The 25,072-nt window shown below is 34.6% G+C and overlaps 2 protein-coding genes across 2 annotated transcripts in view; one reads left to right on the forward strand and one right to left on the reverse strand.

Moving 5' to 3' along the window:
• The window catches only part of LOC142339328 (syndetin-like), a 299,712-nt gene that overhangs the window by 99,820 nt on the left and 174,820 nt on the right, over window positions 1-25,072 (reverse strand). The gene's annotated exons all lie outside the window — the stretch shown is intronic.
• On the forward strand, window positions 3,370-16,589 carry LOC142339948 (uncharacterized). Its single transcript, XM_075390317.1, has 6 exons — window positions 3,370-3,443; window positions 6,759-6,966; window positions 7,200-7,358; window positions 7,743-7,793; window positions 12,482-12,625; window positions 16,122-16,589. The coding sequence occupies exons 1-6, from the start codon at window positions 3,372-3,374 to the stop codon at window positions 16,235-16,237; spliced, it is 750 nt and encodes a 249-aa protein (XP_075246432.1). The 5' UTR covers window positions 3,370-3,371; the 3' UTR covers window positions 16,238-16,589.

Here is a 25,072-nt window from a genome sequence, read left to right on the forward strand (position 1 = left end):
CATGAACGCTTTGGAAAACACTTGAGCAAGCATCAGCATGGTTTTGTTCGAGGTAGATCTGTAGCTACAAATATGCTTTCCTTCCTGCAAAAGATTTACGAGGCTATGGACAAGAACACAAGTGACAACATAGTTACCTTCTACTCTGACTTCTGCAAAGCTTTCGACAAACTACCGCATAAAGAATTACTCGTCAAAGTAGGTCAAATTGGTGTGGGCGGATGCTTCCTCGAAGTTTTGGTTGATCATCTACACAATAGAAGACAATTCGTCAGAGCTGATAATACAAGCTCCTGGATTCTTGAAATCTATAGTGGCGTCCCCCAAGGATCTCTTCTTGGATCCCTTCTGTTCTGTATACTCACCAATGACCTCCCAGATGTTCTAAAATTTAGCGATCCATACCTGTTTGCCGATGACCTGAAGATTCTCTCAATAGGATACAGTGACACTGATTTCCAGGAGGACAAAAATGCAGTACAAAACTGGGTAGCGACAAACAAAACTTGCAGTCGACAAGTGTGCAATACTACGAACTCTTAAATCAAAATTTGAACTCTCTGCAAGCAGTCAAGGACCTTGGTATCAACGTTAGTAAGAAACTGACTGGGTCGGCTCATATAAATGCCAGACTCAATAAAGCAAACAGAGTCCTTTACCTGATAAGGAGGAACGTCGCCTGTGCCGTAAAACCCTTCATAAAACTGGGATTATACAAATCGCTGTTTCTGCCAGTCTTGTTATACGGAATCAACTGTACCACGCCATCAAAAGCTGATTTAGTCAATCTTGAAAAACTCCAGCGAAAGCAGTGAGGTTGATAAGAGGACGAAACGAGTCCTACGAGAATCAACTGAGGCTTTTGAACATCTTGCCATTACCAATGTACATTCAGATGAACGATCTCCTCACTCTCTCAAGGCTTACTCAAGAAGCAAGAGACGATATTGAAATACCTGAAATAAACAAAGTTCGAGGAAAATCCACAGAATTATACACGCTCAGAAAAGTAAGGCTCGAAAAGGCGCGAAATGAATTCGTTTTCAAAAATTGCAGACTAGCAAACGGGATCGACAATGAAATAAATTTTATGGAACCGCGAGGACTGAAAAACCGGATACTAAACTTGATGTGGAAGTTTGGTAATAAATCGTTCAACACTCAAAATATCTGCACGTGGCAACTGTGGTGCGATTGTCACCGATGCAGAAATTTACGGACAATTCTCTAAAAGCAAGACTCAAGGGTCAGAACGACCCCTCGACAAGCAGTCGTAAATTCCCAACAACAACAACAAGATCTCTTGATTTTTCTTAAGAGCTACATCAAAGGATTGCCAGTCACTAGTTGCATTACAAATCCTATGCACAGTCCCTTGAAGCACATTTCTGTTATGTAACGGTGCACAGCTACGGAAATTTAGGATTATGCCGGTATCAGTTGATTTTTGATACCAAAGACAGCTGATTTTTCTATCTTCGTTTAGGTTTATGTTTAGATCTAGAAATGAATTCAATTCCATCTATGTTGGCCAAACCAGCCGACATGTTACCACTAGAATTTCGGAACATGGAAATATTCCCCTGTGTGAAAACACCTCTTTGAATGTGGTACAGCGCATAATATTGAATGGGATATTTTTGATGCATATCGTGGGGTTGAAAAACTAATGGCAATTGAAGTGTAAAATGTAGAAGTAATGTAAAAAAAATAATACAATTCTGTAAGAATCTAAACGGAATTTTCTCAGGCAGAGTCAACAATGCTTGACCTCCTAATATGATTTTGATTACAAGACATATTATTATTGTGCATGGTTCTGGTGCATATTGAATCCAACAAGGGCAGTCGTTAGTGAACTTGTTGGCGGAATTTCTTTAATCTAAATGTGCGGTAGCACCAACGATTTTGAGCTTTCGAGATCAATTGGGAGATAATTCGAAAAGGCCTTTCAGGTTATCTCAAGAGCTCAGAATTCAGGGATCCGTGTACTTCGTTTGGTAAGTTTCTAGAAAGTTTCTCAGATCAACTTGGCATCCGTTTTGGCCTGAAACAGTTTATGTGCTGCTGAACTCATGGAAGGATTTTTTCTTTAGGTAACAGAAGCAATTTTCTTTGGAAATATGCAACCTAACCTGTAACTGAAGTAAATATCTGGCATGAAATGAAATTCATTGATTTTTTCTTACAAGTGAGCTTTTTGGCTAAATTTCTCATTTACTTGTAAACAACATGCTGGCCAATATCCGAAGCACTAGATTTGCCTTGCACGGGGATTTTGTTCTTTTTAGCTCCTTTTTCTGACCTTGCTTTCTCAAAGAAGACTTTCCTCTCTGACTGTTGCTTACCTTATTGAAAGGGATAGGGGAGACCGAAAATCAAAAACTATCGCGGCTATTGCGTATCAATCTGAAAGCTCTGCTTGAAAATTATGATGTCTTTTCATTTCATGTCAATGCGTCAGCCCTTGCCCATTTGAAAGTTTAGTGTATTTGTCTCAGTTTCATGGTGTTTATTTATCAATGCTTTTACCTACGTGAATTATTAATGATTGACATGTTGCGCATGAGTTGGTTGTCCTGGATAGAGAATGTAACAAAAATATAAAAATCGCATCTTTTCCGTTTGTGCCCCCCCCCCCCCCCCCAGCTTAGTGGGTGCGTATTATTTGCACCACCCAGCCGCACGTGCCATATTGTTACATAGTAATTTACTATGTAATGGCACGTGCTCTGTAACTGGGGGTCGCATAAGGTACTGGGGGGGGGGCACAAACGAAAAAGATCCTAAAAATCAATATCAGTTCAATGAAATAACTTTGTTTTTTCATGTATGTGTATTGTTGGAAATTGTCTCTAATTCTGTAAACAAATTTGAGACAAATTGGTTCTTCCTTTTATGACTTTTTCTTTTAGCTTTTTTGGCCTACTAGATTTTTGAGCTGTTCTGGTCTTGTCAGTAGTCGATATTTGATTGAAATTGATCCGGTGTTCGATCTTCATAAAATTTTCTATTCTAATTATTGGTTTTGTCCGTCAAAAATTTGATTCTGATCAATATTCATGTTGTTGTTTTTCTTGCTCAGTTTCATTTGTCGCCACAGTCCTATTTTATGTCTACAATGGTGTTTGTAAGAAGTTTCGATAGCTGCGCTCAATTCAGTTTTCCTTTTTCTGAGGCATTTCAATCAAGACTGGCTGGTTTTTCGTTTTAATCTGCAATTTTCATTGACCAGCTGTTTTGCTCTTTTTTAAAACATCAAAATTATTCAGTATTTAATACCTTTTTGCTTTCAATCAAACTGTTTTTCAGTGAACCGCTATTTCGCAATTTTTCGAATTTCGACTACTTGTGTTGTTTTTCAGAAAAAAATGGACAGTGATAGTGATGAAGAAAGGTTGCCTCAGTTCATTGATCACATTCCAAATTTTGCCTCTTTAAATGTAAGTATTTGTCGTGATAGAAGTATTCTCTTCTAAGACCCAAATCTGGCTGGATGTCCCGTTATAACCTTCCTGGTTTCAATTTATACTAAGTCAATAACTAAAATCTTCATTCAAATCGCTAATTAGTTTTGTTCCACTAAATCAGTTTTGTCTGTGGATAAAATAGAGATGTTCGATAGCATCACTTCGCAATTGGCATACTCCTGTGTGCCTCGAGTGTTGTGACAATCCAAAGAGCAGTCATTTTTACGAATATGAGTGCTATGGTGAGAGAACATGTAGGTGGTAGGTAACCGACAGGCTAAAATTTTGGGACGTAGGATAATAAAAACAAGATTGCTCGTGATTGCGTTATATTAAAATTTAACCCCAATTTCTTTTCAGAAGTACAAATCTTGAGTAAAAAAGAATTCTGAGGAGCTGTGTTCCCTGCTTGAGGGGATGTCGCGCCCTCAAGCCTCGTTCTCAGTGAGACTTCGATTAGCGTCGTGGAGAAGGGAAGGCTGCACTGAGTGTTTGCCTGCATAACTTTATTCCTTTGTTTATTATAGCTGCGAAGCTGTAAGCTGAGCAAAGCTATATTGCGGTGCTCTTGGTTTTTTTTACAATTCAAAGAATTTGAATTTTATTGGGGCGCTGTCTTTTTTTTAAGATCTGTTCACACATTTTCATGATTTTTGAAGTCAAATTGGAGTAGTGATTATGGTCACGCCGAAACAGGAAATGGAGCGAAGAAGCGAGTGGTTTTGCGGCGTGATTTTTTTGTTCTAATTTTAAATTAGTGTGAGAAAACGGTGTTTGAACAAAAATTCGGTTTCTCGGTAGTGGTTTTTTGTTCACATGCGGCAATTTCACTTTTATTTTTACTGTTTTTTCGATTTTTTGGATCGTTTCTAAAGGTTTTTCCCAATCCATTCGCAGCTCATTCTAGGCCTAGTTTTTTGTTTGAATTAAATTTTCATTTCTCGCTGGTGGTGTTTTTGTTCACATGCGGCATTTTGATAATGATTTTCAGTTTTTTCTTATTTTTTTGTTCTGATTTTTTTAAATGGTTTTCTCAATTCACTCATAGTCCATTCTAGGTCTAGTTTTTCAGTGTAGTCAATGAATTGTACATCAGGACTTGTCCTGCTATGTTTTTTTGTTTCGTTGTCTGACGCTCTTTTTTCGTTTTACATTTGTTCACACAGCAAAGCTGAAAAACTCAAATTTTCTGAATGACTTCTTCCTCTCACTAACGGCATTTGCGCGCGTGACGTCATTTCTCACTCGCCCTAACAAAAGTTTTTAGGTTATTTGCGTGATTAGATTTTGATCATACGTGACTTACCTCACTCAATAAAATGACTTTTGCACTTTAAAACTTAAATTTAGTTTGAATTTGTTTAAGATCAAAGGAACTCATTTGTGCAGTAAAGTTTACTAATAAGAGGTTTCTGCGGAATGAATTTTAACAAGCTTTATTATTTTATCGCTGAATGTTTTTTACCTAGTTTTTTGAGCGGCGTCGATTTTTTTTCAATTTAGATCTGTTTCTATCTCTATTATATGGCACGCAGGTCTATTCTTTCGCAAATATTCCGGCAATCTGCCGGCTATGTTTCCTTGATATTCCATCTTTATTTTAATCCTTCCATACCAGTTCCCTATGTGTGCTATATTTATATAGGTGCTTTCCCCTCCACTTGTTTGTTATTTTTGTGACTGGGCCGTCTTTACACTGTTTTTGTGACCGGGAGGGGGGAGTGCAGCATCCGGCTACTAAGTGCTACTCATCGTGCCCAATTTTCCGACCTACATCCATCGATGCCGGATGTTATACCCGGCCCTTTATTTATTATTATTATTATTAACGTTATTGGTATAGTTTTAGAGACAATTACGTTAGCAATAACCAACAAATAGTTTTGTTAATATTGTAAGCTGATATCTTTTGAACTTAAGCATCGGACAATCTGTCTTTTAAAGTTCCTTAGTACTGCAACTGGCATCACTTGAAGAGGACCATCAGACCTTTTGATGGCCTATCAAGTAAGTGGCGGTTCTGTGCGGCCTGGTTTGTACAGCAATGCTAACTTAACTTGAAAACAATTTATTATTAGTAGTAGTCTGTGCGTAGCACAGTATGTTCCAACACCTCTCAAGGTTGCAAAAACTATTGAATTCTCTCAGAGAAACCTTTGGGAGTATCCAAGAGCAACTTGTATGGATTGGAGAAAATTATTTGTATTGATATAACGAAAAACTATGCCGTATTTTTTCGGCAGACAAAAACAAAAACTCTTAACACATTTTAGAATTATGTGTAGAATTTTTTGAAAGACACGGACCCAGGCAAACCTTACAAAGACACACACACGCACCACCCACATTACACACATAAACACAGAAACTTTTATTGCAAAAACTTGGTGAGGATTTTTCTGTGTTACCATCGAAATCTGAAAAAATTTATTTTGATTTTAAAAAACTCAGTGACTTACAAAGCTATCGGTCGGAGCGTCCTGAACTACGGTGGTCCCATTTGCGTTTCCATAATCAACAATACAAACTGGAACCACCTGCAAAAATTAAAAAAAGTGACTTGCACAATGAGGGTGAATTGCTGCCTGTTAAAGCTCATACAGAAATTTTAGCAGAACAATTTCTGGCCGGTGGTTATCAGAGCCACCGTGCTGATCCCAAAACAACGTCAACCAGTTTTCTTTCCATGAGACTGACACTAAATGATTCTTATATGGAGCGCCTGAAAGAACACACAAACAATAAAGAGCAATTAAATTGCAAAGAATACAAAAATGCGCGCGCTCAAGCATCCACCGATACACGTTCCATACTCAGTTGAACAGAGAGAGTAAGCAGCTCGGCACGCCTCCACCAAAGATAGCAGAAGAAGAACAAATTGCACGTATCCGATAAGCACAACTGAGAACTGGATACTGCCCCCTGTGCTAAACTCTTACTTGAGTTGGATCTGTAACAATGTTACATAACCGCAGTTGTAGATAGACAGTCACACTACTACTAATATATCTATTTTTTGATACAAATGAAACTAAGGTGCCAGTTAAAAACGGCTATAAGCGCCGGTATCCCGCCAAAATTACCTGTGAATTGCAGCTCTGTGCGACAGCTACTACAACTTAAACATTTGAGATGAATTGTCGAATCTTATCTATCTGGTTTGGCACGACTACGTTGTACTATCTTATAGTAGGGCCATAGGACATGCTATCAAGTAGGCATGCATTTTCAACCTCTGTACTCTAATATAAGAATCAGCAAGCAATATGTGTATTGTTTTGTTTGCAGTCTCTCGAAGATGTCGAGAAGTTTTTTGACTCGCTGGAAGATGACACTCATCATCCTGCTGCCAGGTTGGGATCAGGAATTGACTGCCTGTCAGTGGAACAAAGTTGTGCTAAAATCAAAGAACTCTGCCAGAATACTGCTCAAACATTCGAGAAGTTAAAGCGACAAAATGATGAGTTGAAGAAAACAGCCTCTAGTTGCAAGAAAGGTTAGTTTTTGATTTTATTTGATTTCATACTTAAAATAGTAATAATGAATGTTTGGATGATTTGTAGATATTTTTTGTTTCAAGTATCTTTGCTTGAAACAAAAAATTTGCTTGTTTAAAAAATAGATTTGTAAATAAATAGATTTCAGAAAAATAGCCACCTGACTTATTACACCTAAAAATTTGTTAGGTTTTCAAGTGTTATATACGTCAACCACGTAATGTTTTTTTAGTAATGATGAAATCACTCGAGTCAAGAAGAGAGGCAACGGAGGCGATTAAGCAGCTGAATGCAGAGACGCAACATGTATTAGACGATGATGTAGACGATGCTCTTCTAGAGTCGGTTCAGAAAGCGCTCACCTTAGACAACGATCAAGCTAAATATTCTGGTAAGCTGCACTCTTAATTCTTATCAAAAGCCTATAAATATTCAGAATATTACGGTTAAGGATATGCCGGTTGGGTTGTGGTAAAATTTTTCGGGTCGTAAGAGTAATTGTAGACCTTTCGTTAAGTCCATGCAGATTGCTGCATATGTTTTATATATAGTTCTATGTGCGGGTGGTTTTCTAACGTCAAAAAGCATGCTGTATCAAAATGAGTGATGTAATACTTGGTTTTAATTAATAGAAAGCAATAAAATAATTCTTAAAGAATATCCATTCCATATTTAAGCAATACAGGAAAGTAATGATGCAATACAGGAAAGTAATGAAAGAAATGAAGTATTATTTTTTTAAAAAAACGTTTGTTTTGATTGGTCATGTTTTTAGTGATATCCGCCTCCAGCGTCAGAAAGAACGGAATAGAACTCCAAAGATCTGGTTAGTTGTCTCTCGTTTGTATTTTTGTTCCGACCCACACTTTAGTCGGGAGGGAGGAACTATATACTCAACTGGGGTTTTTTTTTGTTCAGTCAATTTTGGCCGATCGATATATTCATCGTAGAGAATTGTGAGTGGTATCATTAAAAAGCCCGTCCAGCGTAGAATACGGAAGTAAAAAGATTTTTTCGATTTTCGTTTATTACAGGGAGCTATCGAGGTTTAAAGTTTTGTGAACATTCGACTGTTTTTGTTCACATTTTCAGTAATTTTTGCTGAAATTTGGCACAATTTCGCTAACATAATTTAAAATAAGTTAAAATTTTTAACGGCAGAGTGTTGTTGTTACCGTTGAGATAGAAGAGCGTTGCTGAATTGTTTGATTGAAGTTTTTTTGGCTAACATTTTTGATAAAATTTTCAAAATTCAAACTTTTTTCATCAAAAATGGCACAAAATATGGTTTTTTGGTCCACTTTGTTAGTTTGCCAGACTTAGTGACCTTGAAACCTTAACACAGACTCCCTATTCTCAAAATGAACGCTAGTTGCAATTAGGCGCTGTATGAAAGTCTTCTGGAATTAAAACTTTGCCGTTTTTTGCAGATTTAACTCGATAATTATACAAAATGCATCGTTTTTTTTTTAATATTTGAAGAATTCCACTCAACAAATGATCTAATTCGCAAACTCTTGGAACACTTGGTCGGTTTGCTGGGTGGGCGACAAAATCAGGGAGAGGTTCGATATTATCATGGATTCTTAGAATCAGACTTTTTGGTTTTCATTTTGATGCTGCCTTTTTTCAAAATATTTTGCTTTTGTTTTTTTAATGTTAATTACTGACAATATTTTTTATTCACGGCTCCGTTAATGAAAGCTCAATTTTACGTAAATTTGAGGTCGAATGTAGATAAAGTTTGTTTTAAGGGAACCAAAGGGTTTTTATGGCTTTGAGGAAGAGTTTTAGTAAAATAACTGAATTCTTGTCTTTTGCCTTCAATTAATATTCTTTGGCAGTCTGATTTTTAGGTTGGACCACTCAAAGATCTAAATTTCTTCTTCAAGAGGTGCAAGTGAATCTTTTCTATTCTTTCGGTTACCTAATGTCTCTTATGTTATTGAATGTATGTTTTAATGAAATTTCTGTGATTTTTTGAACTTGTCAATTTTTTTATATTATTTTAGTCAAAATTTTGCTTATTCTCAGGAAGTACAGAACAACCTTTCCTCCATATAGAATACAAACTAATTTTGTGGCTGATTGCTTTAACAGAAGGTTTTCTTGCTTTTGGTACTACGAGTTTTCACACAAAATTTTCTGACTTTTGTGCATAATCGCCCATTTTTGCTGTTGTTTTTGTTTCTTTTGTAAATTGTCATATTATTTAACAATATAACTGAAAAGAGCTTTGCAAAATTTGAAACCGAACATATTTTTTGTTTTCCTAGCATATGGTTTGAAGCGCTGCGTCACACGTTTTGTGAACATTCGACTGTTTTTGTTCACATTTTCAGTTATTTTTGCTGAAATTTGGCAGAATTTCGCTAACATAATTCAAAATAAGTTAAAATTCTTAACGGCAGTGTGTTGTTGTTACCGTTAGAGATAGAAGAGCGTTGCTGAATTGTTTGATTGAAGTTTTTTTTGGCTAACTTTTTTGATAAAATTTTCAAAATTCAAACTTTTTTCATCAAAAATGGCACAAAATATGGTCTTTTGGTCCACTTTGTTAGTTTGCCAGACTTAGCGACCTTGAAACCTTATTACAGACTCCTTTTTCTCAAAATGAGCGCTAGTTGCAATTAGGCGCCGTACGAAAGTCTTCTGGAATTAAAACTTTGCCGTTTTTTGCAGATTTGTCTCTATAATTATACAAAATGCATCGTCGTTTTTTTTTAATATTTGAAGAATTCCACTCAACAATTGATCTAATTCGCAAACACTTGGTCGGTTTGCTGGGCGCGTGACAAAATCAGGGAGAGGTTCGATAATATCATGGGTTCTTAGAATCAGAGACTTTTTGGTTTTTGTTTTGATGCTGTCCTTCAAAATATTTTGCTTTTGTTTTTTTTAATGTTAATTACTGACAATTTTTTTTATTCACGGCTCCGTTAATGACAGCTCCGATTTACGTAAATCTGGGGCCGAATGGTTTATGGCTTTGAGGAGCAGTTTCAGTAAAATTTAACTCAATTCTTGTCTTTTGCCTTCAATTGTTATTCTTTTGGCAGTCTGATTTTTATGTATGTTCAGTCAAAGATCTAAATTTCTTCCTCAAGAGGTGCAAGTAAACATTTTATATTCATTCGCTTGTTACCTAACGTCTCTTATGTTATTGAATGTATTTGTTTTAAGGAATTTTCTGTGATTTTTTGAACTTGTCAATTTTTTTATATTATTTTAGTCAAAATTTTGCTTATTCTCAGGAAGTACAGAACAACCTTTCCTCCTTATAGAATACAAACTAATTTTGTGGCTGATTGTTTTAACAGAAGGTTTTCTTGCTTTTGGTACTACGAGTTTTCACACAAAATTTTCTTTTTTTTGTGCATAATTGCCCATTTTTGCTGTTGTTTTTGTTTTTTTTTTGTAAATTGTCACAATATTTAACAATCTAACTGAAAATAGCTTTACAACATTTGAAACTGGACATATTTTTGGTTTTCATAACATATGATTTGAAGGGCTGTGACACCGTTCTTTTGCAGAAATTGGTAGTTTTTTATTTTTGCTCTTTATTTCTTGTTAATTTTTCTTTTCATATGCAAAATTTTGTTTAATTATAGGCCTCAGTGGCCAACTATAGATAAACGAATGAACTTAATAACTGATATTGTTAAATAGCTCATGGTTGTTTTGACTTTCGAATTAAGTTTCTAAAAAAAGAGTAATAGTATTCTTCAACTTATTACTCTTTGTTCTGGTTTGCGTTTTTTTCGTATTTTACTGTGTTGTATCATTTTCGTAAATTAGCCTCAATATTTAGAGCTCTTTTTAATGTTTTGATGAATCAAACAATAATTTTTCTGTTGTTTAAACGTTTTAAATGATGTCTTCAGGGCTTAGACAATTTGTTTCAGAAGAATTTTGTGAAGTTTAGATACTTTTCAGTTTTTGTGGTTCTTTTTGTCATTTTGTGATAGTTGTTTTACAAAAAGACGTTATGATGATCAAAGGAGACGCAAATGAAGATGTTATACTCTCGCTGTTAATATCTTATAAATTTAATGGCTTCAAAACTGTGATTTTGTAAAGTTGTTTGTGAAACTTATTAGTTAAGTTTGTATTTAATGTTATTTTATAGTCTTATGATTTAGTCTCATTAATTACAGTCGCAATTAGTTTTCCGAGTAGTTGCAAGACAAACTGTCTTTTCTTTCAGTCGAAAGCTCTTCTTGGCTATGAATTTTTGAAAAAATTTGTTTTTAATAAAAAAAGAGATAGATTTTTGAGATCTGCCAATTTTTTTTCTGTTGAATTGTAGCTAATTATCTCTATATACAATTCACATCATCTATCTATTGAAATACATTTGGCTCTCCATAACGGTTTTATTTTCCTCAATTGGTCTTTCTTTTGGGAACAACCAGTTTTCATAAAACCAATTTTCATGATTTTTGTATATTTGCCCCTTTTTTGTAGGTTTTTGTTTTCTTTTCACACTATCACAATAATGGGCGTCTTTTGATTTACAAATGTTGTGGCCTGCAAAAAATGCAAACGAAGATTTTCATTGTTTTAGTGATCAGTTTAATATTTAATTCATTGGGGGGACATCGTTTTCGTGCATAATTTTTCGTGCAAATTTTTCAGTTTTTGCCTGTATTTGTCGTTCTTTTTGTAGTCGTATGACATATCCTGGATAATGAAAGGCCTCAGTCGCTCTCTCTAAAAGACTATAAAAGACTCTCTCAATGATTTCATTTGATGCGTAATGTTTCTAATCAGTTCGAATTTAATTCTTTTTTTTAAAAAAAAGCAATGTTTTAATAAACTTTGCCCTTTTGCTCATTTCTAGTCGACTTGTTATCAAGTCGCATTGAGGAAAAATCCCATATTTTGTTCCAAAAATTACCAGTTAATCCTCTTAGTATAATTTTTATCTGATGCCATTTTGATTTGGTTTTTAGTGGTTTTCAAAAAATGGACAAAGAATTTTTTGTCGTAATTAATATTGTAATTATTTGATTTTTATTGCCGTCTTTTCTAGTAGTCATATTATGGTAGCCACAGGTCTCAAAGGCCCTCTAAAGTAGATTGTTTTATTGTTTTAGTAGTTTGTTGAACGATATGTTGATATGCTATTTTTTTTAAATCTCTTTTCTTTTGGTAGACAATTATGTGAAAAATGTAGATGAGCGGGGTAGGCGAACGCACATTACCGAGCCACCTTGTTGTTTCTCAAATTATTTCTGGTTTTTTAAAATCGTAAATTAAGAACTTCAGTGTCACACGTTCCTACCATAACGCAACTAATGGTGTGCTTTTTTAATATGGTGACGTGTGTAGCTTAAATTAGATAGCTTATATCATTACACTAAATGCCTAAATACAAAAACACGGACAACTCAGAAAATTTTAATCAGCTTTCGAATGTCAGAAGGATTGCAGCTTTTTACTGAACAAAGAAACACCATTTTTAGGTCAGGTTTTACGTGTACGAGTTTTTCACAGTGCTCTTTACAGGGACTGAACTGAAAGTGATATACCACAGTGAGGCTGAACCAGACAAGGACTTCTTCGTCATACTCTCAACTGCCGCAGAGAACAATCATAAAAATGCCGACAACAGCACTGCCACCGCCAATCAGCTACAATCACAACACAAATGTATGTACAGAACAATGTGCCCGGCTTCTTATAATCTCAAGCTGATTATTTGACGTCTCGTCACCTCGCACTAATTCGTCTCTTTTTCCAATTTAAGTCCTCTTATGTTAAGTAGTTGAAATTGAATTTCAATTCAGGGAAAGAGTGTTACGATAAACAAAAGCAGAAAATTTTGCACAAAATTGAATACTTGTCGTTTTTGTTAACTGAACTACCCGCCTCCTGATTGCTTTAAAGGCTTCCTGCTTAAAGCTAATGAAAATTTAGCTTTCAAACTATGTTTTTGAATTGGTCTCAAACAGTTTTCAGCTATTATCGGGGCCTTGCTGGTCTTTTTGCAATTTTTTGTCTGACCATTTCATTTCTCGTCCTCAAAAACGATGAACTGATGAAGCCCGTGGGAATGAAGTATGTTTAGCTCCCTTAAGTCTTTAATCGGCTCCAAGTATACGTAGCGCCAAACCTGAATTAAAATTTCATGCGTAATTCTGGAACGATGTTTGAAGCAATTTTGATAATCGCAGTGTATCGCTGTCTTTATGCAAAATTTTGACGTGACCGGTTGTTCCAAAATTTTTGATGGCTGGTTTGAGCGATTTGACGTTCGTCAAAAGAAACGTGATAAACTGGTTTAGCCCTATGGCATCAAGGCGCTTCGTAGGCTTTACGTGTACGGTTTACAGAAGCTGCTGAGGAATTAAGAAGATTACGACTGGAAGGGCAAGTAGATAGTTCTACCACTTTTTTTAGTCTGCTCCCCCACTTGTTGCGCCCTATCAAATTCGGATAGCTTCCTAAGCTTAAGTTAAACACGCTTCGGAAGCGAACATCTTGCCCGTCGTTCAAAAGCAACTGATTCCATAGCAGCCAGTTTCAATTATTTGTGCAAGAAAGCTGTTAGTCTGCTAGTGTTGCTTGTCAAGAACGTGCGTATTGTTAAAAAGCTATGAAATAGATGTAAAGATGCGGAATGACATTTTAATGCCAAGAAACTTGAAAGTGCCAAAATCTGTTTCACTGAAAATGGTTTCACAATTGCTTTACCAACCATTCTTCTAATGTTTTCAATTTTTTTCTATCTCTTTCGACAAATAATAGCAAATTTCAGCAATGCTCATGCAAAATTTGATGTTTATCTCATTGCAGATTCCTATAAATAAAGTATTTTTGTGTGGTAATTTAGATGAAAGGACCGTATTTTATCAAAAAAAATTTTAAATAAGGAAGATTTTGATAAAGCAAAGATTATTTGAATCAAAGCGCACTTGGGAAAGAATCTACAGAATTGTATGCCCGAAATAGATCGAATGAGGCAAATCATAAATTTTTTAATTGCTCCCGAATTTTTGTAAATATGTGCGTTTTTCACGTGTCTCAAAGTTTTCGCTTGACCGTTTTTGCGCTTTTGTTCTAGACCATTTTTGACTTCTCAAGTGACTTTTCCCCGCCTGTGTTCTTCGTATTTGAGTGATCTCAATTGCTCTCACTCCGAAATAAAGTTTGCCAAAATAAAAGGGATTGTAAATTTGGAAATCGAAGGGCAAAAAGCTGAGTTGTGAATGCTTCTGTCAAAAATTCCAAAGTCGGGGGTTTAAGTCTCTCCGTAGTCGAATTTTTTGCTCTCATAAAGAAAAATTTATCTAAGCTACAGCTCCTGAATTAAATTTCCCCACCGATCATTCGAGAGCAATTTGTCCGACGTTAGTCGGTTTATGTTTATGAAAGAAGAATGTATACCTACCAAAGTTGAGACTATCAAACAAGCTCATAAAAAATGATGTAATGCTCGATTCAAAAACATCTTTTATTTTGAGCGCAAAGTGTTTCTTTTAATACTTTCAAAATAAGGCTTCTGCGCCAAAATTGCTTTGAATACAGTGGAAAGAAAGTAGAACAATTGATTTTGAGCTTTTCAAAATTCCACATTTAGACCATAATGGTATTGAAGTAGCCAAAGCAGATGTCAAATTAGAATTTTGCGAAACTTTAAATACGAATAGCTGCTTACAGAAGAAAGTTCGAATAAGTGATACGCTGGATGACTGTCCTAAACATGTGGAAATTTCGTGCGGTAAATATAGCTACATGTCAAGAGTGAATTATGGTATCTACAGTCAGCATCATGCTTTATGAATTTTGCAAAGCGTGTTTTGGCTGTTTTTATTTTTATCAGCATTACAGGAAGTTTGTTTGATGAGGTCTTATCAAGTATTATGTACATTATTGCATCCTGTGCACGTATTTTGAAAACATGAAATCTGCATTGGAAAATACTCAAATGTAAAAATGATGCAGATGTAAATTTATTTTTATTAATAGCCGCGTCAGCATTTCCAGGCAGCTATTATTGCGCTCCTAATTTTTTTTACAATTCGAAAAATTTGAATTGTATTGGGGCGCTGTCTTTTTTTTAAGATCTGTTCACACATTTTCATGATTTTTGAAGTCAAATTGGAGTAGTGATTTTGGTCACGCCGAAACAGGAAGTGGAGCTAAAAAGCGAGTTGTATTGCGGCGTAAAATTTTTTGCTCTTTTTTTAAAGTAGAGTGAGAAAACGGTGTTTGAACAAAAGTCGCTTTCGCGCTAGTGGGTTTTATGTTCACATGCGGCAATTTCACTTTAATTTTTATGTTTTTTTTCAGTTTTTTGGATCGGATTTTCTAAATGATGTTCTCAATCCATTCATAATTCAATGTTCTCAATCCAATCATAATTCATTCTAGGCCTGTTTTTTGTTTGAACCAAATTTCCATTTCTCGCAAGTGGTTTTTTGTTCACATGCGGCATTTTGCCATTGATTTTCTGTTTTTTTGTTTTTAATCTTTTTTTAGAAATGGTTTTCCCAATTCAATCATAGTCCATTCTAGGTCTAGTTTTCTGTTTAGTCAATGAAAATTCTTTGAATTGTACGTCAGGACTTGTCCTGCTATGTTTTTTTACTTCGTCTAACAGATTTTTGTTTCGTCTTACCCTGACTTTTTCAATGGCTTCAGTGATTTCTACTGCTTTGCAGTTAAATTTTGTCTGCTTGACGTTATTTCTGCTTTTAGGTCGATTGGGTGACTTACCTCACTCACAAATTGACTTCTGAACTCACTTATGGAACTTTATTTTATGAACATTTACTAGTTAAAGATATTAGTCTTGAGTTTTTGATTTCGAAAATCAATTTTGAAAAAGCTCTTTTAGGGCCTTTTCCTTATAGACCGTATGTGTATCATAAAAATGACAGTACATATCTAACCCAAAAAATCTAGTGGTCTACTAAAGGACTTTTGGTCAATCTGCCTATCTTGTTTCTTTAGTTTCAACTCATAGAAGACCACAAGCGTCTGTCGCGGCTATGTTTTGAATTGTAAAATAGCTTTTTTTCCTACTTTGGCTTTTAGTTTTAGCATTATTACTTTGGAAAAATTGACGATAGACATATAAAGTTTTAAAAAGAGAAGTGTTAACTTTTCGACTTCAATTCTTATCAAGTAAATTTTGTTTTAGTTGTGAGAAGCTCACAGCCAATTCCACAAATAGACCAGTGGCTAGTCGACTTGAACTCAACAAATGACTGGCCGAAATTCTATTTGCGCCTCAAAAACTTGTTTGTGCTTGCATAGCCGGAATTATTTCAACTGAAGTTATCTGATGAAATCAATCTGTCTTTACTAATTCTTTGTATAATATAGTGCTTCCTCATAGTTTCCTATACTAACACTGCATCACATCAATCATTCATATTATCCGAAATGAATAAATAGTTTGTTCACTGCTTCTGATTCTGTTCAAACTTCTCATTAATTTGGTTTTTACGAGTTAAAATCACTGAAGTTTGATACCTGTAAAGTAGATATAGAAATTAAGATATAGATGTGATGTAACTCCTTGTTGAAAGTGTCTTTATTTTGTCTTCCCAATTTGATTTTGAATTCGTAGTTTGTTATAGTCAAATGATAAATTGTTTGCGCTCAATGATCGTTTTAATTTTAGGACGTGGCAATGCGAAGAGAAAGTTATCTTTGAAACGGTAGAGAGAATGATAGATTTGTAAAAAAAGATTTTAAAAGGACCTTTAGTTAACGTCAACTCTCCATTTTTGGGTGGTTAGGAACTATATGCAAGGTTGACTTATGAGCCACTTTTTGTCGATTGATGACTATTTAGCTCCGCATTGTTAATTGCTCTCAAACGAAATTTGTAGTAATTGTATCAGTCCTGTCGGTCTTTTTATGCGATTTTTCGTCTGACCCATTTGACTTTTCGTCCTCAAAAACGGGATAAACAGGTAGCGCCCAGCGGGCATTAAGTGCTTTTAGAGCCTTTCAGCTCACTATTCTCCAAGTTTGCGATTCACAGAAACTGTTTTGGAGATTTATACTTATGGTGTGAAGGGAGGTTCTTGGAGGTTGAAGAACCAACCCCCCCCCCCCACCCCACTTGCCGGCACCCCACCACCCCACTCCACTGATTACGATACGAATCGCGAAGCGACATTATCGCTCTATAATTTTTTTTCAATAAATTAGTTGAGCAAGAAGTTCTTCAATGATCAATTTTTAATTCTGAAATTTTATATTTATCATCCAAATCATGAAAAGTTTTTAAATTTCCAGAAAAATTTTAGCTTCATTATAGGACCACTTTCTCCGAGAGAAACAAATAAGATTAATAGTTTTTTGGTTTAGAAAAAGTTTGTGAAAACGCAAAATTTTTAATTTTCTGCAATGTATCGCAAAGATTTCGGAAAAGTTGAATCTAATACATCGACCAATTTTTAAATGGCGCACTGTTCATTTTCTGCTTCTCTAAATTAAGCTGAAACGATAAGAAATTTTCAGATTGTTACTAAAAAATAAATTCGTTTTCCTTCTGGTTTCAAAGATAATCGTTCTAGCTCACTTAATTCCTCATTTGCTGCTTTTGTTTTGGCCACTTATTGCCTAATTCGATAAAAAGAAAGAGTGTCGTGCTCATTTTTAGTGGTTTTATCCATGGTCAATTTTGACTTCTACAAAATTGCATTGTTTATGTGATCGATAACATGCTCTAGGAACGGCAAGTCATGTTTCCCGATTTCTCCATATGGCGAAACTGCTCTTGGTTGCTCTTGGTGTTAGGTCTCAATCAAGTCAGCAATCGACTAGTCCTTGGTCATTACCGCCAAATGTGGTTCATCATTTGCTGCACTTGGTTCCATTTTGTGAAAGGACGAATTTTCTGATCTGCAGAGTTTTCAGGTGAAGAGAACATTACAAGGGTTGAATGAGGGAAGGTTTGGGAGTGAGCGGATTCCCTTATCTAGCTGGTTGGCTACAGTAGTCAAGGGTCTTGAGCTCAGGATAGTTTCAACGCCAAACGCTATACATTGTTTCAAATATGTGAAAGGAGAGACACTTAGACGGTAAAATGATCAAGCTTTATACGCTGTGGATAATCCGCTTGTCCCCAATTTGTGTTTCAAAATATGTATGCTACTCCATTGGCGTTCTTTCTCTTATGGCTTTTGGTTGCGACTTCTTCGAATTTTGTTTTCGAGAAAGTGTTTTGAAGTTTTGGCGTGTTTGATTTATTGGACCACAGCTGGAGGCTACAATAGGAAAAGCCCGCACAGCAGTTTCGCAGAGATTTAGGTATTTTATTGTTCCGACCAACTATATACGCAAATGGGTTTTTTCCAGACAATTTCGGCCGATCGATATAATAATCGTAGAGAGTTGTGAGTGGTATCATTAAAAAGCCCGTCCAGCGTAGAATATGGAAATAAAAAGATTTTTTCAGTTTTCGCTTTTTCTAGGGAGTTATCGAGGTTTAAATTTTTGTGAATATTAGACGTATTTCAGCTGTTTTTGATAGCCGCACAGCGATAGCTGGGGCTATTATTGGCCTTCTCTTGGTTTTTTATTTCGTCGTCATGATTTTTGTTACGACCATATGACTCACAGCCACTTTTTGTTCATTCGTTCATGCAATTTCAACTGAATTGCATGTGTGACGTCATTTTTTGCTTTTTTGCTCTTAGTTGAGCGAGTCTTTTTGTTCATGCGCGTGATTAAATTTTTGGTCACACTTGACTTACCTCACTCTCAAAAATGACTTCCTCTATTTGAAATTGACGTTTATTTACTTTAATTCAAAGAGATAAGGTCATATGGGTGTGTGTCACTCTAAATGAAGGTTATTTGAGATCACCTAATAGAGGCAGCAATAACTTATACAGGTTTTTAATCAAAATATAGCAGATCATTCTTCAATGAACAGACGAATGTTTTTGGTCTGTCTTTTTTAACTGTTTTTTTAGACTGCAGATCTACGAATCTAATGCGGCTATTTTCTGGCAATCTGCCAGCTATGTTGTTCACATTTTAGGTTTTTTTGACCTAATTTTCGTCAATTTTGCTAAAATTTGTTCAAATTGTTAACTTTAGTGTTATTGATTTTATCGCTAAAGATAGAGGAGGCTGCTGAATTGTTTGATCCGAGTTTTTTTGGCTAGAATTTATGCTAAATTTTTCAATTTTTCACAGTTTTTTGCAAATTTAAACTCGATAATTATAAAAAGAATTTTAATTTTTGACAAACCGAAAAATTTTGTGAAGAAATTGATCTATTTCGGAAAACTTTCAACAAATGAGTATTTCGTTAGACGCGCAGCATCATCTGGGCTGATCTTGATCTCGTCATGTATCCGTACGATAAAAAATATAAGATTTTAATGGGGGCGACTTTTTTTCAAAATATTTCCGCTATGTAAATGTTTTTTAAGTCAAGTTATTTACAAATCAGGGCTCACTTAATGACAGATACCATTTACAAAAAACGAGGTCAATTGAGATTATATTACGGTTTCAGAGTTAAGCTATGGTTTTTATGGCTCTGACCAAGTACTTCTTGAATTTTGCTTTCATTTGTTATCTTTTTTGTAGCCCAATGACTTTGTCCCCGATCAAAGATCCAGTTATTTTTTAGGAGTTATAAGTGAACCTAGACACTTCTTTCAGTTGTTATTTGTGTCTGTTATGACTGAATATATTTGTTTTAAAAAATATCGCTTAATTTTTGAACTTCGCCACTATTTTATTTTTTCTCATCTTGGGGCGCAGTCTCAGGAAAAACAGGCAGAAATTGATTTCCTTTGGGTTTTAAATTATTGTCCGTAACGGTTGTATGTTCAAATAATGGTATCCTTGTTTTGATACTACGCCTTTTCATTTTTTTAAGCATAATTGCATATTTTATGAGTTCATGTTTCCTTGCCGAAATATCACATTTTTGACAAATCCATTTTAAAGAAAACATAGCAGTGAAAATGCGGAGCGTTGGAAAAGGGCGTATCTAAATATGTCAATTGTTTTCGGTATATAGTTTATGCTTTTTGGGCTGAGACACAATTATCTTGCAAAATTTTATGGATTTTTTTGTTTTTGCCCATGTTTCTTTTTTTTTTTGATGTTATACGCCATATACCTAATAATGATAGGCCTCGATTGCTTCCTCGGGACATGTAACCCAACTTTGTTAAAGATTTCAGTGTATAGCTGTTTGTTTTAATGACTTAAAAATTGAAAAAAAATTTCAATTTTATCCTTTTTGCTTTCATTTTTGTAACCATGTAACTCAATCTCACGAATTAGAGGTCTCAATTACATTTGTTGATTCAAACATTCTCCGCCGTTGTTTATACGTTTTGACTGACTGCTTCGACCATTAATTTCATAAAAAGTTTTCGAGATTTCTATACTTCTCAATTTCTTTTTGTTATGTCTAGGTTGTCCTTTTATAAGTAAGACTCTTTGATATTAAAATGAGAATTTAACGGTTTACAGTTCTTGCAGGTAAGATCTTCTAATTATAGTGCCTTGAACATTGTGATATCGTAAAATTGTTTGAAGTTTTGGCTTCCATATATATATTTTTTTCTGGGGTCGTGACTTAGTCTCATTATTAACAAGCCCAATTGGCTTCCTGAGGTATAGCAACCTAATCCATCGCTGTTTGTTGGAATCATAAGTCTAATGTGACTTTTGAAAATATTTGTTTTCAAAAACAATTAGGTTTTTGAGCTTCGTCATTTTTTAAAATAATTTTTCGGTCGATTTGTAGCTCAGTCTCTGTAAGCACAGGTCACAAACCGTTTCCAGTGAACTCTTATTTAATCTTTATAACGGTTTTAGCTTCAATCATATGTTTTTCGGCATTGTTATTACTGTTACCAAGAGAATTCATAAAATATTTGAGGTTTTTCTTATATTTGTACATTTTATAGGATTTTTGTTTTCTTTTTAATTTATAACAATAATCGTAGGTCCCACTGGCTTTGAAAATTTGCGCAATTGAACATTGGAGTATAACATATCCCAATTGCTTCCTATGAAGATGTAAAAGAACATTTTAGGGATTTCAGTTGATATCTAATGACATTAATAACGGTGAAATTAATTGTTTCAAAAATAGAAGCTTATTTTTGAAGTTTACACCTCTTTGCTCTTTTTGTCGACCTGTTAACCCGTCGCATCGAGGACAGGTCCCATATTTTTTCTACTGAAGTATAGGTTAAATTGTTTCCTTTAGGTTTTATCTGATGCGAGTTTGTTTTTTTTATGATTTGATTTATTATAGACATCGAGTTTTGATCGTAAATAATGTTTGCTGTTTGATATTTTTTTCCTTTCTAGTAGTCCTATTGTCAACAACATTCATCGGCCCTTTAGGGTGGCATTATTTTATTCCATTGGTTGTTTATTGAACGATATGTATGTTTTTGAAAGTTTTCTATCCCTTCATCATTTGGTAGCCAATTAAATCAAGAATGTGGATGAGCGGGGTCGGAACCTTATGTGCGTACGCACATGACCGAGCCTCCTTGTTTTAACTAAATTTTTCTGTGAATTGCAGTGGAAAAAATTTGCAGTTCACCATCAAGACCCTTAATTTTATTTTGCAAGTTTTATGCTTGCTCAAATTTGTTATTTTTACTAGTTTCGATAAGCGCTACCTAAATATAGAATTGAAGGAAACAGTTTGACCGCAAGCTTATTAATTCAACCGAGCTCCAAATGAATATGCTGGAATTAATTAGTCACGGTTAACTTAGGACACTTGTAATTTTGAATTTAGGAGCAGCTGTTGTAAAGATAACACTTGCTTGTCAAAATGTAAATTTTCTCTGTTAATTTAACAAACAGTTCTCGCTTTGGTGATCATTTCGTCGTATAGCCAATTAGTTGAAAATAACTTCAAATTACCTCAACTAAAAGTATCTCAACTGGCATGCGCATATATCAGAATTTTACCGGCCATAATGGCTTTTCATGATCTGGGCCACCGTTGAGCTTGATAGCATTATCAAGACACATTTCTATGTAAGGTCTTTCAAACTGAGGAAAATCATCAACTATTCGTGAAATCAGTTCAGACCGACGTGAATACACTGTAGCTGAAAATTGCCCACTTTTTGTGTAAGTCCTCCGCCTATTGTTCACGTAATCCACATATTGTCCTGACTTGAGGAGACCTGTTAACATCCAGTTTTTGAGCAAGAACGTTTGTTGCAGTGACTTATCAAAGTCCCGACATGGCGAGCCATCAGGTTCCGTAAAGTTGAGATGAAACTCATTTCCGTCTGAGGAAAGGCACTGAACATTGGTTGCATCAAAGTCATAGTAAAGCATGAAGTTGGACAGTTCGTTGCTCGTTAGTAGTTATATCGGAGCAAGAGGGGGGGGGGGGGGGGGGTAAAAGGACGTACCTATGTATAAAGATTACCTATAGCCTACTTTCATCAATTTTCCAAAGACGTACCTAAAAAAGAGTGAGAACAATAGACCTGTCATCTTATCGTAATTACCCAGGAGTAATTATCTTAATTACCCCAGGGAAATGCATCCAGTTTTCCGCTCTAATGCACTTCAGCTAATCTTTTCTACTTAATAAATTATATCTGCAGAATTTTTTCTTTCATACACTTCATTTACGCATAATTTTTTCAATTGCAAAATTTTTTTTAGTTTTTGATTATTAATGACGTTTTGTTTCGAATAATTTCAAATTATCGGAAATTTTTCGCAAAAACTTCTGTAAAAATTTTTTTTGAAAATTTCTTTTTTTAAATGTTTTTTACTCCTGATGATGTGAAAGTATGCAAGACCTTTTGGCAGTTTCTTTTCGTAGTTTCTGGTTTATTTCTCAGTAGTTTCAGTTTCAAAAACCCGAAACCATGAACAGATTTTTTCAGATAATGCTGTTCAAATAACCGATTAAATTTTTTTAACTCAGATTTCAATGAAAAATACTAAAGCACAGAAAACAATCACTGAATTTTTTTTGTTTTTTTCACAGTTTCAGATTCTGAAACCTCAAACTAATTTTTTTTTTGTCAAAAATGTATGTTACAGTACAACTTTAGAGGATATTTTTCGAAGTGGAACTCAATGGTGGTAATTTCACGGTCAATTGTAGATTATGGGTATGTGTTTTTTGTAGTTTTAGTTTCTCAAACCTCAAACTACAAAAAAATTTCTTCAAGAATGGTATACTATATCAACTCACTATGTTGTTTTTGCACAAAGCATTTAATAGTAATTTCTTTGACCCTAAAAAGTTTCAATTTTTGGGTTTTTGCGAAGTTTCAGCTTCTGAAACCTGAAACCTGAAACATTTTTTTTTGGAATTTTGTGTTACAGTACATCTTTATAGCGTAATTTTTCACGCAGAATTCAATGGATACAGTTTAAAAATCGTGAGAAGAGGACAAGTTTTTTTTTCGAAGTCTTAGATTCTGAAACCTGAAACCTCAAATTCTTTTGGAATTGTGTGTTGCAGTACATCTTTATATTGTATTTTTTAACGCAGAATGCAGTGGGCATAAATTATAAGTCATGAAGAGGGGACAAGTTTATAATTTTTTTTTCGAAGTTTTAGATTCTGGAATCTGAAACCAAAAAAAAATTGTCGAAAAATACCCAAGTCTTGAAAACAATACCCGTTTCTTGCCAAAAAAAACACAGTTCTTGGAAAAAAACCCAATGATTGCCAAAAATTAGCCAATTATTGCCAAAAAAACCTAATTCTTGGCGAAAAAATCCCAAATCCCAATTCTGGCCAAAAAATACCCAATCCTGACCAAAAAAACCCAATTCTGACCAAAAAATACCCAAAATGGCTCAAATTATCCAATTATTGTCAAAAACTCCCAAATGTTACCAAAAAATATCAAACTGTTGCCAAAAAAAAAACAATTCTAGCCCAAGAATATCTGTTTCTAGTCATGAATTACACAATTCATAGCAAAAATACCCATTTATTACCAAAATCTACAAAATTTTTGCCAAAAATAACTAATTCCTGCGAAAAGGAACCCAGTTCTAGTAAAAATATCCCAATACTTGCCACACAGAGACACAAGTCTTGCCAAAAAATACCCATTTTTACCACAAAATAGCGAAATCTTGTCAAAAAATACCCAAATTGTAACCAAAATAACAAAGTTTTATCAAATATTTATCTAAAATATATTAAAAATTAGACAATCTTGCCATCATCCGTTTTTCTCTAATTTCTTATCAACAATCCAATTATTTAGTTACCTTAAAACATCAACTTTGAGATCCTCTTTTGTAAAGACGAATCTTCTCAGGTGATCGATATAGGTTTAATTAGTACAAATTTGTCACGAATTTTTTGCTATTGTACAGAATTAATCGTTAAAAGTTCAATCATAGTAATTTAACAATTACGTCCTACTATCTTCTCAATTAAGAACAATTACGTGATCCTTTTTTGTAAGAGGGCCACTGACCTCTTTGGAACAAAATTTAATCCAGCCAGGTCATATGATTGCTACAATTAGGGATACCTATGTATTGTATGGGGTCACTGAACTCATGTGAAAAAAAATAATCCTTACTTCTTACGATATTATTCCTATTTTATCAAAGCATGCACAGCTCTCGTGCTTGAAGTCTTACTCATAGTATTGTAATAATTATGTCACTATTGCGTCATAATGATGTCATTTTTATTGTAGTGTACAAACAAAAATTGAACTCATTGTGCTTATTTTCCTTCTCTTCAACAACACAGCTATAGTTAGCTGTTTCATTTTTCTCGGAGACAATTTTAATCTCCTTTTCCTACAAACCTAATTTTTCAGTTATAAACCTTTCAGTGGAGATTCTTCATCACTGTTACATCTTCCTATTTCCAGTTCCAGGTAAATCACCTCTTATAAAATATGAAAGCAGACCAGAAGAAACGAATAAAGGGCTATTATAATCATCGTACCCATTCACAAATAGCATATTATTTCTTCAGAGAGAAAGTTTTTTTCAATATCTGTATTTTCAATTTATTTAGGAGTTCAACCGTCGTCACCTAAAAAAAGGCTCGAATAATGAATATCAAATCTGTGAAATTGAACGAAAATCTTAAGGACCACTTTTTCTTCCCCGATTTCAATG

Source organism: Convolutriloba macropyga, chromosome 5 (genome assembly GCF_964194025.1).
Source record: "Convolutriloba macropyga chromosome 5, txConMacr16.3, whole genome shotgun sequence".
Lineage (NCBI taxonomy): Eukaryota > Metazoa > Xenacoelomorpha > Acoela > Convolutidae > Convolutriloba > Convolutriloba macropyga.